Genomic DNA, 14,351 nt, shown 5'->3' with positions numbered 1-14,351 from the left:
TCCCTAAAAAAATGCAAAAATGAATTTAAATTTGCAATATAATTGAAGGAATTTTCTGTACTAAAAATGAGATTTGAATAATAGTTGGACTAAATAAATATGGAGATCTAATTCCAAAAAGAATTGAAAATATTAAAAATAAAGAAAGATGGAAAACGGGATTTGGTAGTTGGGACTTGGGACGGTGTTTGTGCACCTAAAAAGAATCGATTTTCATCCTTTACACTGGCGCGTGAGTGTCACCCTCCCCAAATCAGCTATGTGAGTGGGCCGTGAGAATGACGTGGGTCTAGAGAAAGTGAGTAGGTTAATTATTTGCAATTACAGTGGTAATTAGTGTAATAGTTAAGGTGTCCGAATCTGATACCAACCGTGATTATGTGATTACGCATATGATTGAGAATTTGAGATTGCATCTCTGTCGGTCTATAAATATTTTATAGAAAGACAAATTATTGTTATGATTTGTTTTTACGTTGGACACAAATTTTAAATTCTTTTAAATAAAGCAAGTTTAAAAAAATTAAGAATGCGAGTCTAATTTTTATATATTAGTGGAGTATATAAATATAAGGTGAGTAAATTAGTTAATGAAATATTGGACATACTTAGCATTTATGGTAAAAAGTGAAAGTGAATAATAAGGGCATCCACAATGGGGTACTATACGACGCCCTAAGCCCCGCCCTATGCACCGCCACATCAGCATTTTATCCTCCGCCTCTTCCATCTGCAATGAGGCGGACTATAGCCCGCCCTAAGTCCCGCCCTAAGCATTTTATTTATTATTTGAATATTTAAACACTATAAAAATTCATTAATCCTATTTTTTATGTTTGCAAATATATCAATTAGCAAGAATAAAAATATAAAAACACCACAAATTAAAGGCATATCCTATTGTCAGTATTTATTTTTTATTTTTTATATTTTATGCTTGCAAATATGGAAATCGTCGGAATTCATTATTGAATTTAGAGAGAAATTGAGATGGGGGAGAGAGTAAAGTGAAAGGTGTGAAATGAAGTAAAAAAAATTGGTGATATATATAGAAGAAAATACAAAAAAAAGAAAAAAAAAGAAAAGAAAAATGTGTCCATAGTCCGCCCTATAGTCCGTCCCCCCTGCAATGGGGCTGACTATATGCCGGACTATGCAAAAATGTGTGCATAGTGCGCGGACGATGCATAGTCTGCGGACTATGGGCTTAGGGCGGGTTGCTACAATGGCGGACTAAGGGGCGGACGATGCATCATCCGTCCCATTGTAGATGCTCTAAATGGAAGATAAATGAAATGACAAAAATGGACAAAATATTGAGGATGGAGGGAGCATCGTATTCAAATTAAAAATACATATTGTGTATAATATTTTTGAGCTTGTGTTATTTCAACATTCATGATTGAATTCGAATAATGAAATCAATTTATAAACATGGATTAAGAGAATATACTTATGAAATATGATGATCGTTGAAATTTTCGTGGCAGATGAAGAGTTACACATCACTTATCTATGTGGTAACGAATATTTGATGTGTAACCTCCGGATGTGTTTGGTTATTTGACTTTGTCTCATCATTTATTTTTTCATATCGAGTAAGATGTTTACTCGATTTTGTTACATTTTTAGTATTCATCATATGTCAGTCTTTCTTATTACACCTAACATTTTATATAAAGTTATATTGGTCATTTTATCTAATGAAACAATCATTGCACAATTCATATTTATGTTTCAATATATGATGTCGAAATTCAAGTTTTTGTTATGTCTAAACACTAGTTTTTTTTTTTTTTTTAATGTTGAAACACTAACTTAATTCATATGCGGTATTATTTTATATAAAGTGTCCTAATCTTAAAGATTGACGTATATAAATACCAAAGGAAATAACTTTGAATTTGAAGTACAAAATCTGGCTATGATCACTACTACTATCATATAACTAAAATATAAACACAAATTGTGCAATGATCTATCTCATTACAAACATGGAATAAATACTCAATATAATGATAAATAAAACATTAGCTTAATAAGGAAGGCAACGTCTCGAGAAAACTAACGATGCGACCAATCAAGTAAACACATTAAACAATGTGAAAAAAGTTGAGCAAACGATATTTAATGATATGACAAAATCGAATAAGCTAACAGTTACACATCCACCACCACATATATAAATGAGGTATAACTTGGTACTGCAGACTAGGGCCGACAATTTTTGGCACGATACAATAACACGATATAAACTCGCACGAAATTAATGGATAAGTGTAAAAGCTTATTGGGTTCGTGTTCTTATCATGTCGACACGAAAATTTCGTGTCGTATTCGCGTTATACGATATGAAATAATATTAATATCTTATATTATTATTATTATTATTATTATTTTATTTAAAATTTAAATTAGATTTAATCTAATGAAGCGCTTAGTATTAGCGTGAAAATAGATTTTTCATTTTTCTTTCTAAATCACTTTCCAGTTTAGGGTTTAGCAGCGCCGCAACCGCTCTTGTCCCTCTCCGTCTCTAAATTATAGTGTCGTTATTGTGTCGTGTCATATATGTATTGTTATCGTGTCGTGTTGAAATGAACTGGTTCGTATTGTTAATGGGTTCGTGTCGTGTTCGTGTCTGAGGGTAGCGAGCCGTGTTCGTGTTCGTGTTTGAAGTTTTCTTAACGGGTCGTGTTCGCGTTTGTTGTTATCGTGTCGTGTTGTTATCGTGTCGACATGATAACGACACAACACGTACGATTTACCACTCCTACTACAAAATATATTCCACGCTAATTCGAAATTAAGAGCAAATCCTTTGCAATAAATGAACATGATAACTCAATTAAAACGATGAAGAGAAAGGAAACAACAGTGATTAGAATTTTTATTTATTTGACGATTAATTTGGGTTTGGCCCTAAATTAATGCCATGTGGAAGCCCAATAGTTAATAGTTATATGAGTCGTTGTCACATTCTAATTTTTCAAAGGGCTAATTAAGTAGTGGAGTACGTATTTAATTTTTCTCTCACTGAAAACCTAAATTCTTCATTTTGATGATATGATCTGAATTGAATCTCCACTGCGTCCCAATTCAACTGTTAGCTCTCCCATTATTTTTCCGATCAGGTGAATTTTCTTCCCTCCATACCTTCATCCACATTTTGGTTACTGCTCGTGTCTATTTTCCGCGAAATGTCGTTTATTTTTGAATTGCAATTGAATTTTTAAAGTTTTGGTATTTGGTTTGGGAATCTACGACTGGGGATTTATGGTTGCAACACAAATTTTGATTTCAATCGCTTTGTACTTACCAGCATTGATATTTTTTAACTTTTCATTGAGATTGAGTGGCAGTTTTTTTGTGGCGAGGCTTCAGAGTTGTGTGTGATTCAACTACTTGTTTGGGTTTTTGATGAAACAAAGTGATCATTTTAGTACACTTTTGTTCAAAGAATCCACGAATGATGTATCCGGCGTTGTTGTGTATGGAAGTAGCAGCTGAGTTGATCAGTTATTGTTTTCCCTTCCTCGTTTAGATTTAGGGCACTTAGTTGAATTTATTGAAATATTTGGTATGATAATAATTAACTATAGTGGCTTCTTCTAAAATTGGAGATTCGGCATGTTCGGAGAAAAGATAACTGATGGAGTAGTAAACAATGAAGTATGAATTCTCTGTTTGGCCAGTTTGTTTCTCTGTTTAATAACTCTTCCTACTGGAACTTGGCATGTAGTTATGATGGTTTTAGACTTTAGTACATGGTTTGCAGTGAATGATTTAATTATTTAATTGAATCAGTGATTTCTACTAAGCAATAAAAGGAAATAATATAGCTACAAGGTTCACTTTTACAATGGTATCCACTCTAAAACACATGTACAAAGTTTATACCTTGATGTAAAATATTGAGAAAACTAGTTCCAAGTCAGTTAGGTCTCGTTTTGCTGGTAATAAGCAGAAATAATATTTGAAATATTTTATGCTTTAGTTATGGAAACATTACAAGTAACTACAGTAACTATGCTCTTTTTTCTGACTACAGAAAGATAGAATATGTCTGTGAAGTGTGAATACAAACTTCCAAACATTTTTCTTTTTGTCTGACTAGCCTAACCTGCTATTTCGGCTTTGAGATTATTAAGAAAGACTGAAGAAACGGAGAGCAAGATAAGCTTCCGGATTAAAACTGAGAGGCCAAAAAAGCTATGCTCTTTCTGCCGGATACCTTATCTTGCATACCTGAACTTAATTTGAGCTTTTCACATAGTTACATGAATTTACTCGCTAAGCCTAATCTGTTTCTTTAAAGAATGATTTGTCTTCATTGCATTTAAAAAATTACTGGTGGATGAAGAAACCCAGTCTAAGGTTTATATTCTACTTAATTCGGACAGTGTGATGTGGGACACACTTGCAGAAGAGCAGAGCCAACATTTCAATCGCATATGCAAAATTTGGGGTGAGGATCTAACCAAGGTAAGCTCGTCTCATAAACATTCAACTGAAAACATATTGATAATCCTTAATGTGCTGTTCAGTAGTGTTAGTTCAAAGTTTGGTTATCTTCTTTATATCATTTTCATACTTTGCTGAAAATATTTTTCTGTGTTTTGCCTGCATGATTCTTCAGATGGATGGTGAATCTAATGGGCAACAAACCAAGCAAGAACGATTGAGGACGAGATGGACACCCGCACTTGATAAAGTTTTCGCAGATATAGTTGTGGAACAGATTCGACAGGGAAACAGACCAAATAATATTTTCGACAAGAAAACATGGAGTCAGATCCGTGTGGAATTTAACAGGCTGACTGGTCTCAGTTTTAATAACAATCAATTAAGAAAGCATCTTGACGTTCTGCGTACACGTTATCAGAATTTGCAATCCACTTTTACACAGAATGATGCAATAATGCCAGATTCATGCTACATGGGTTTTGATCAATGGGAAGATATCGGGGTATCTCTCTTTCCTGTCACTCTTATCTGCATAAAGACAATGGTTGAAGTTCTCAATTAACTCATGTTTAATGAATCCCAACATGCATTCAGGCACAAGCAAAGATGGAACCAGCAAAGATGAAGGAATGTTCTATTTATGAGCAGCTATGCACAATATTTGCGGATTCAGGCGTGGATGGAAAATATGCTCAATCAAGCCACTACGGAAAATTGAACATGTCAGCTGGGATTGATCATTTTGGTTCAGAAGATGCAAACCCAAGTCCTAAAACACCATCCACGTCAAAATCTATGCTAGGAAATGGATCTTCACCCCAGAACATTAACAAGAGCGTGGCTGACAAAAAGAGAAAGCGTATATCCGAAGTTGGATCTATCTCAGATCAAAGTCAATGGAATCATGAGCTAAGTGATACTATGGCGGAAGCCTTCTTGGATATGATGCAGTCCTCTAGGATTCGAACAGCCACAAAGCCTCAAATTGATGAAAGATTCTCAATCACAAACTGCATAAAAGCATTGGACAAGATTGAAGGCATTGATGACAATCTTTATTATGCTGCCTTAGATCTGTTTGAGAATCCTAATTTCAGGGAGGTGTTCCTATCTCTGCAGAATGACTACCTTCGACTAACATGGTTGCAGGAAAAATGTGGTGGTTTTACTCCATTTAGCTATTGAGTTCTGGTTCGATGATGCCTCTTTTTGACCGTGGGTGCAGTGTCTCTTTTGCTTGTAAAGTACACAAATCTTTTGATCCATTAGAGCAGTGTATGTATAGGAATAGGATGATACTTTATAGGTGGGTTACATAAATTGTTAGTAATTTTAGTTTGCAGATAAAATCTCTCTGAAAAAGGCATTTCTTAGCATGCTCAGGTGTATTATGGAAGAGTAGCTTTTTGTTTATTATTTTGCATTGTCCTTATTTTTATACATGTTCAAAAGGCCATGCTCATGGGCCTTATTCAGATCTCACTGGTGAAAACTCAATGGCATAAACACAGGTATAAATAAAGCTTTTCTTGAAGTTGACAATATAATGCTATGACAAATTGACAATGTTTTCTTTTCAATTGCAAATCATTGAATAGTTTATAGGCTTACAATTTATAGCCTCAAACTGAATGATAGAGATATTTCCAAAAGCATGCTGCAAGGAAATCGAATTCACAGTTTCGAATAATATAACAAAATTGTTTTACAATACTATCCTAGAAAAAGATAAATTTTTTCAACTACTGTTAATTGTATAAAACTGGAGCATCTCTTCTTCTACAGGGTGAGTATCACCCACAATCACAAGGCAGTGCAAAGGGGGGCCAAAGTCTATCGTCAAGAGTTGCTCCATGGAGCCTGCAGCTATCATCTGATCCTCACAACCCACCCGCGCCAAACCAACACACGTCGTGTCTTTGCTGTAAGCTGATAAAAGAAGAGGAAATAGTTAAACAATATAACCCCACTTTAGTCAAATGTAAATAAGTGCCAAAGGTTAGAAATGAAACCATGTTTCAGCCACCCTAACATTTGCATTGGGTTTTTAGAACACGAATCAAGATCTAAAATTTATACTATAATCTAGTTGAGAATCAAAATGCATAATGTATGTCACTAGGAGTTCTCAACTCAATAATTATTTACAGAGTATGAAGTAGTACACCTCACCAGAAAATCAACTAAACACTTGGTTCCAAATTAAAATGCTTACAGCAAGCTAATGAAACAGATCACTTATTTGTCTACTCTGAAAACATGACAAGAACAAGCTGAAATACCTGAATCCGGGTGGTTCTCCACCACCTCCAAGAGTTGTTCTATTGCTGTGTTTATAGTCATAAACCTTGGTGGCTCGTAAACCTTCTTCCCTCTGGAATTCCATGCAGACAAAAAGTTACAAAACTCCAACTAGTTTTAAGTAATCAGAACGTTAACATATACACAGGAACACAATATCAATTACTAACCTGCATAGCGACTCTAGTGAAGGCTCTTTCACCTTTATATCTGCAAAATTGTAACATACCAATCAGACTAACAGAGTTAAGTGCACAATTTAAGATATCTACACTTTTAACCATATCTTCAAAGCATCTATTGATCTAAACAGAAAAAACTCAATTCTAGAGACATGAGATGCAAGTGTGCAAAATATCAACGTTACCTAACAGGCAAAGCGTATGCAATCCAAGTTCCCGATTTCTTTTAATTTTTTCGTAAAAGCTATCAGGCTTCCAAGTTTCAGTGAAAAACGGGATTGAGATCGTCTCTCCATAACGATAGAGCTGCAAGCCACAAACTCCAATCGCGTTCATAACTGAGGCATTGTGCACAACCTTAACATCCACGCCCAACTTCTTAGCCCGGACAACGAGATCAGAATGTGTCGTTGCTCTGCAACAATGGACATAACAATTGAAACCATTGCAAATACATCCCAACAAACTCAAAATTCCGAAACATCATCATTAGCCAATAACAGAAACAATTACAATTGCAGCTATACAACATCACCTCTTCCATCTGACACCAAACTACACAATCCATCAACACCATTGAAAACCAGATATCATCCAACTATAAAATCTTAAATCATTATTCCAAAAATGAAAAAGGAATTAAAAAAATACCCAAAAGGATCTCCAACGACCATAAATGCCACGTCAGAAACCTGAGCTTCCAACAGCATGTCATCTGCCTTCTCCTCCACCATTTCCCTGTCTGAAACAATTATAGATTTCCCATAAACCTTTTCCTGCAAATTTTCACAAAGATCCAAACTTTATAGCTAAATCAACAGAAAAAACTTGAAAAGATAAAGAAAAAATGAGAAGTTAACTAAAACCCACCAGTTTGGAGAGGCCATCAGAAGTGATGCCGAAGGAGAGGAGAGAAGTGTAGGCCTCCATATAAACTTTACTGCATTTCTTGATTGCCTCAAGCCCTCTTAGTGTGATGTCTTTCTCATCTCCTAACCCTAATCCTATTATGTATAACATCCTTGCCTTTTTGGGATGAGAGATGCCAACTATGTTGTCTCAAATTAGGTGAAAACAAAACAGCATTCGGTGAAATTCGTTCACCGATTTGCAGTAATCATTGGGTAGACAGCACAACACCGTGCGGGTTGTTGGACGGCGGTGGTGATGTCGGCGGTCACGGCTAGGAAGGCCACACCGAGGGAGAGAATTGACGGGGGTTTAGCGGCAAGAGGTAGAAGAAGTAGATATTTATACAATGGGCTAGGCCATATTCTATTTGGACATCCTCATTGGGCTGAAAATTTTATTTAAATACAGCCCAAGTTTTAATTTAGGTTAAGAAGAAAATATTTGCAGCCCTAATTTCAAATTTAATTTGTCCTTGCATTGAATTTGTTAATAACCTAATCATTGGGCTGTTTAAATTAAATTGTTGAGCCCAGATAAATTATTTAAATTTTTGGATTTATATGATAATAATAATTAATCATTTATTACTTATTCATACACCCACATAAAAGTGTTGGTTTAAATAAGAAATTAATTAGTCCTTGGTATACTGAAATTATTATTAGCTTATACTCCTCCCGTCCCATTGAAGATGACTCAATTTCCTTTTTGGTTTGTCCTCCCCCCGTTCCATTGAAGATGACTCAATTTCCTTTTTGGTTTGTCCCAATCAAGATAACCCATTGCTTAAAATAGAAACACATTTATCTCTACTTTATTCCCTCTCTCTTACTTTACTTTCTCCTCTTAGAGCATCTCCAATGGTACTTCGGCCAGAAATCGGCCAGCAGTTTCTCCCCCTGCCACGTCAGCAGCACTAAAAATCCACCTGCCACATCAGATTTAGGCCAGCCATAGGCCAGCCGCAATAAAAATAATTCAAAAAATACTACATTTACGGAATTAAAATCACAATACGGAATTAAATTTACGACATATACGGAAAAAATTCGTTAATTTTATTTAAATAAAAAAAGTACATTAACTAAAAATCAAAAAAATTACATAATAAAAAAAATTCAGGCTTCCACACACGAGCCGAATGTCCACTCTACTCCTCACTAATTTATTTAAAAAATACATAAAAAAAATGTTAGTATGCCTTGAATTTCTGTTTTAGTTCTTAATTTTGTATTGGGCCTAGTTGTTGTTGTCCATCGTTAGATGTTGCTCTTGTACAGAAATTTAGAGAGAGAGAAAATCGCGTTTATATAGGTTTTTTAAAAAAAAAATTGAAAATCGGCGCTGGCCGATCGGCACGCCACAATGGCGGCCAGCGCATCGGCTAGCGCCGAGCGATCGGCCAACGCACGCCGAAATTTTGGCCGATTTTGCGCTGGCCGACTCCAATGGTTCGGCTAGCCGATCGGCCAGCGCGACGAATCGGCTAGCCGGTCGCTAGCCGACCATTGGAGATGCTCTTAACACACAAAAATTAACTGCATAAAATCTCGTGCCGCCCAAGGAATGGGTCATCTTCCTTAGGACGGAGGGAGTATTTGTATATTTGTATACTTCGGTATAATTCCCCACCCCTAGATATGTTTGAGTGGTTAATGAGACATACTTGAAATTTGTTGGGCTTCGCCCGCACTGGTTCGAACCCTAAAAATTGGTAAAGTAAGTGAGATGATGAAATTAATGTTAGTGGATTATGGGGTCCGATTCATTGATGGTATAAGTGGTAAATAAATTGATGTATAGGGGTGTAAAGATTTCTTAAAATATAAAGTTTGAAAGTTACTATTTTTAAAGAACGGACTAAGATGAAAAGGTTGTTATTCTTAAAATATAGAGAGAGTAACTACTTTCTACAATCTCAAGTTAATCGATTCATATTTCTTCTAGGGCGTCAAAATCTCAAGTTAATGGATTCTTTTTTCTTTTAGGCGTCAAAATTTAATGAATCATTTCTCAAATACTATCAATAATTTAAATCCCACTTTATTTATTTTTTTATTTCTTTTTGTACTTAAAATTATTTTATATCAACTCTATCTTAATTCACTAAAATCAAATTTTAAATCCCAACACAAAGCATCGATTAACTTGAGAAGAAGAAAGCATATTACACATATAAATAATGTAAATATTTATTCCATTAGTCTTATTCTAAGTGATATAATTTTCCTTTTAAGATGTCTCACTCTAAATGACACAATTCTAAATATAAAAATATTAATCTTTTTACTTTTTTTCTTTTCTCTTACTTTATTCATTCATTTTACTCTTAAAACAATGTGTATATAAAATTCCCACTCAGAGTCAAATATCCTATATGGAGTAGGGGTGGGTATTCGGACGGTTCGGTTAATAACCGAACCGACATGTCGGTTAACCGACCCCAATATTCCATCAAAAAACTAACCAGAACCGACCCGATCTTCGGTTCGGTTACTTAATTAACCGACCCGGTTAGAACCGGTCGATTATCGGTTATAACCGAACTAACCGAATTGGTTTATACTAATTTTAACATACTAGTACTAGTTTTTAAGCACTTTATTTACTTTAAGAGATCTTATTTTTAAAATAATGTTTAGATACTTGAATTTGAGATATTTGATAGTGACACAAATTAAAATTGACTTTTTTTAACATTGCAATATGACTTATGAGACTTTAATAAAATTTGGAAGTAAATTATAATTTCTTTAATTGTGACAAAATTTGGAAGTAAATTACAATTTCTTCTATTGTGATAAAATTTGAAAGTAAATTACAATTTCTTCTATTATTAATTAAAAATATAATAAAAATTAAAATTATTTATGGTTATACCTTTTAACTTGTTATCTATTTTTATTTATTTTTTATTTATTTATTTATTTATTTATTTATTTATTATTATTATTATTATTATTATTATTATTATTATTATTATTATTATTATTATACTCCTATTTACAAGCAATACATATATTGTTTAGGCTCTCTAATAGACTTAAACTTTAAATGATCTTAAATTTGAAAACCTTTTCTCTAATAATAAGTGAAAGGTAATCTTATTTTTAAAATAGTAGTATTGCTTAAGCACTTGTTAACTTTGACAGATCTTATTTTTAAAAATATATTTAGAAACTTTATTGAATTTGAGATATTATAAGTATAAGTAACTGATAGTACACAAATTAAAATAGACTTTTTTGATATTGCAAATTTACAATATGAGACTTTGACAAAATTTGGAAGTAAATTACAGATTCTTCTATAATGACAAAGTTTAAAAGTAAATTATCTATTTTATTATTATTATTATTATAACTGATAACCGACGGTTATAACTGATAACCGACTTAGAGCAAAAACGTATAACCGTTACCGAACCGATAACCGTAAATGTCGATTATCGGTTAACTGATACCGACCGATTTCGGTTCGATTCTCGGTTAACCAATTAACCGAACCGTTTACCCACCCCTAATATGGAGTAATGCCATGAATAACCACTAGAAGAATATCATAATTGAAGGTTCAATCGGTAACAAACTCCAATTTATCAGGCCCAGTACCCAATTACTGCTAGGCCTTATCCAAGTTGGTCTCCCTTACCATCAAATTAGAGGTATTCACCTAATTTTTTTTATGTAAGATATAGGAGTGTGATATTTATTAAGAGTAATTATATTCATAATTCCTAATGTATGATCTGTAGCCTCTGAATTAGAAATTAAATACTAGAATAAGTGATTTATGAGCCTGTCCCTTAATCCACCTTAAATGGTTATAAACATCACATCATCCATTTCCATTAAAATACATAATTTATTTGATAGCATCCACTTAATTCAATATTTGACTTAGTATTGGTTGATACTACTGTGAAAGTTTGATTTAAATATATTTGCTAGTTCCTGACAGCAGTTGACAACCTGCTCAAGATTAGATTGGACCATTGTGACATTGACTTTTTAAATTTGATAAATAAATTAGTCCTAATTAGCACCTAATAACTCAGGAAAAATCATTTCTGCATCGACTAGACTGTTTCATGGGACGGTGATAAAATGCAAACTTATATATTGTACAAACTCAAAACTCCTCAACACAGCTTCAATACAATTTCAATACAATATCAATATAATGTAAAATTTCAAAATTTTAATATCAACACAGTATCAATACAATATCAACACAACATCAATCATTGACTACCGTTGAAATTCTGTTGACATTTTCCTGTTGATGCTTTTTTGTGATCTGTTGACATTTTTCAATGGTCCAGATCATAGTTTTGAGTTTGTAAAATATTTAGAGTTTTCATTTGATCACATCCCATGTTCCATATATGTATATGTATAGTCCAATTTCAAATGAACACTATATATAATGCACATGGGCATATATGTCCCCACAAACACCAGGTGAGGCAAAATTGGGAATTTTGGTATAGATTGGCAATGGGCATGGGGTATGAATGTGACATTCCAACAAACCATTTTATGATGAAGCCATGTTGGGAGAGTGACCACATTTGCTATTATGGCCATCAAGAATTGCTTCTAAATTATTTTTTACTTTTAACTTTTTTTAAGTATGGTAGGATCCAATGCTTTTGGGGAATTGAAGACATATCATATCCCTTTTTCCCTTGAAGTACACCCTAATATTTCACATTTATGGGTGAGTTTTGGGGAGAAAATCATGATCTAAAATCAATTTAATTTTATAAATTTTGATTAATGAATGGTTATGATTGAATATTTTCCTGTGGAATACTGCTTCCATGAATGTGCAAAAGTGATTTTTAATGATTATTTATACTTTTTTGTGTGCATAATAATGCTCTCTTTATGATTATAATGCGTAATAATTTTTTATTAACAGAATAAGGTTTTATTTTTAAATACCTTTAATATAGAATGAGAGAGGTATTCTTTTTCATTCTTTATGTGATTTTTAAGCCACTGTGAACATTTTGCCTCCTAACATTAATGGCTAAACAACCAAAACTGTGTAGTCATTGGATAAGATGTATGGTCTTAAGCAAAACGGGAATAATCATTAGTTATCAAGATTGAATTAAATAGTCTGTATAATTATTTTAGAAATTGGTTATTTACATTTTGTTTAGTGTATGGTTGGTTGTTTAGGGCCTGGTTGTATCTCCATAATGCCTTTAAAGCTTATACGTGATGGATAGACTCCTATAACCATGACATATTTGTTTGTTGAGTGAAAATGGCAAAAACTCGGCTCAGGGGAATATAGCTCAGTTGGTAGAGCTCCGCTCTTGCAATTGGGTCATTGCAATTACGAGTATGATGTCTAATTGTCAAGGCAATAATGATAATATCTTGTACCTAAACCGATAGCTCACTTTTTCTAAGTAAAGGACATATTTGTACAGGCTAGAGACTCTCTTCAGGTTTTTCCAACTATTTTTTTATAGGAAATTTCATTTTTTTACACACATTAATTTCATCTTAATTAGAAAACTAATAAAGAGGGCTATGTTTTGGAGGTTATAATGAGTCTATCATTCTTTAGGTTATGAGGGAAATTTTTCAGAATGGTTAATGATGGATTTAATACAAAATGTGCTTTAAGTTTAAAAGTCATGCCTATTAATTATGAATCTATATATGCACTTCACTTATGATCAAGTAATTCAGAAAAACCATGACAGTAATTAATTTTATGTGATTATAAGCAGATCACTAATTGTTCATGTAGACATTTTCATGTTGTTTTTAGTATTTTCAAAATATTAGTATGATCGAAATTATGATTGAATCAGCTACAAAACATCAATTCTATGCTTTAAACGGTTGGTGGATCAAATAATAATGAATCATTCAATATTGGGGAGTCTATTATGCTAATGCTAGTACAATAAATTAAAGGTCTTACATATAGTTATAGTACTATTGTAATGTTTACCTTCACTTTCGAGAACAACACCTATTTTGCCTGGATTTCCATAATTTATTTCAGGAATCCTTTATATGTATATGTGTATTGAATAAATATGAAATTTACTGTGTGATTAATTGTGATGGAAATATTTTTTACATGTGTTTATATATATAGGGTGGTTTTTTCCAGTGCAATAAATTACATAGTGGATATTGTTAGTACTCCTAAATAATGCTCTTCTCACTTCAGATAAGGAATCGATCATTTTTTCTATATTATTTAAAATAAAATAAAAATGATTTTAATTGACCATATATGAAGATAGTAGTGATTATTTTATCAATTCCGCATGAAATAATATAATTATCGCACCAAAAGTAATGATGAGCCACATAGACTTAAAAAAAGATACTCCTACTAAATATTATAGGCAATATTATTTTATGCCTAAAAACATAATCTCATTAAAAGTCTATCCATCAATCAGATCAGGGACTTGATTAGTTTCTAATTAACAAAATAAGTGATTTT

At 33.1% G+C, this 14,351-nt stretch overlaps 2 protein-coding genes across 3 annotated transcripts; one reads left to right on the top strand and one right to left on the bottom strand.

Moving 5' to 3' along the window:
- The first annotated feature begins 3,044 nt into the window (after window positions 1-3,044).
- On the top strand, window positions 3,045-5,883 carry LOC125185523 (L10-interacting MYB domain-containing protein-like). Of its 2 annotated transcripts, none has more exons than XM_089064412.1 (4): window positions 3,045-3,134; window positions 4,404-4,485; window positions 4,640-4,969; window positions 5,062-5,883. In XM_089064412.1, exons 2-4 carry the CDS (start codon window positions 4,408-4,410, stop codon window positions 5,650-5,652), a joined length of 999 nt encoding a protein of 332 aa, XP_088920538.1. In that variant the 5' UTR covers window positions 3,045-3,134; window positions 4,404-4,407; the 3' UTR covers window positions 5,653-5,883. The 2 variants fall into 2 exon arrangements, with proteins under 2 accessions (XP_088920538.1, XP_088920537.1); XM_089064411.1 differs by having other exon boundaries at window positions 3,083-3,134; window positions 4,400-4,485.
- Window positions 5,884-6,026: 143 nt separating this feature from the next.
- Window positions 6,027-8,160, bottom strand: LOC125185524 (Tetrapyrrole (Corrin/Porphyrin) Methylase). Its single transcript, XM_048082073.2, has 6 exons — window positions 7,821-8,160; window positions 7,602-7,726; window positions 7,136-7,365; window positions 6,939-6,978; window positions 6,750-6,841; window positions 6,027-6,396 (listed from the first exon to the last, which is right to left on the bottom strand). The coding sequence occupies exons 1-6, from the start codon at window positions 7,968-7,970 to the stop codon at window positions 6,206-6,208; spliced, it is 828 nt and encodes a 275-aa protein (XP_047938030.1). The 5' UTR covers window positions 7,971-8,160; the 3' UTR covers window positions 6,027-6,205.
- Window positions 8,161-14,351: the final 6,191 nt, after the last annotated feature.

This window comes from Salvia hispanica, chromosome 1 (assembly GCF_029641045.1).
Source record: "Salvia hispanica isolate PSC_SH4W2 chromosome 1, Shi_PSC_v1, whole genome shotgun sequence".
Lineage (NCBI taxonomy): Eukaryota > Viridiplantae > Streptophyta > Magnoliopsida > Lamiales > Lamiaceae > Salvia > Salvia hispanica.
Note: the sequence above shows the minus strand (reverse complement) of the source record. Positions and strands in the feature narration are given on the sequence as shown.

Bases quoted from the DNA above. Each gene is read 5' to 3' on its own strand.
- LOC125185524 (XM_048082073.2), bottom strand. From the start codon at position 7,970: ATGTTATACATAATAGGATTAGGGTTAGGAGATGAGAAAGACATCACA. The intron at 7,727-7,820 runs GTGGGTTTTAGT...GAAAATTTGCAG, and splicing joins CTGATGGCCTCTCCAAACTG to GAAAAGGTTTATGGGAAATC. The intron at 6,842-6,938 runs GTTAGTAATTGA...ATGGAATTCCAG, and splicing joins TCACTAGAGTCGCTATGCAG to AGGGAAGAAGGTTTACGAGC.
- LOC125185523 (XM_089064412.1), top strand. From the start codon at position 4,408: ATGTGGGACACACTTGCAGAAGAGCAGAGCCAACATTTCAATCGCATA. The intron at 4,486-4,639 runs GTAAGCTCGTCT...ATGATTCTTCAG, and splicing joins GGGGTGAGGATCTAACCAAG to ATGGATGGTGAATCTAATGG. The intron at 4,970-5,061 runs GTATCTCTCTTT...ACATGCATTCAG, and splicing joins ATCAATGGGAAGATATCGGG to GCACAAGCAAAGATGGAACC.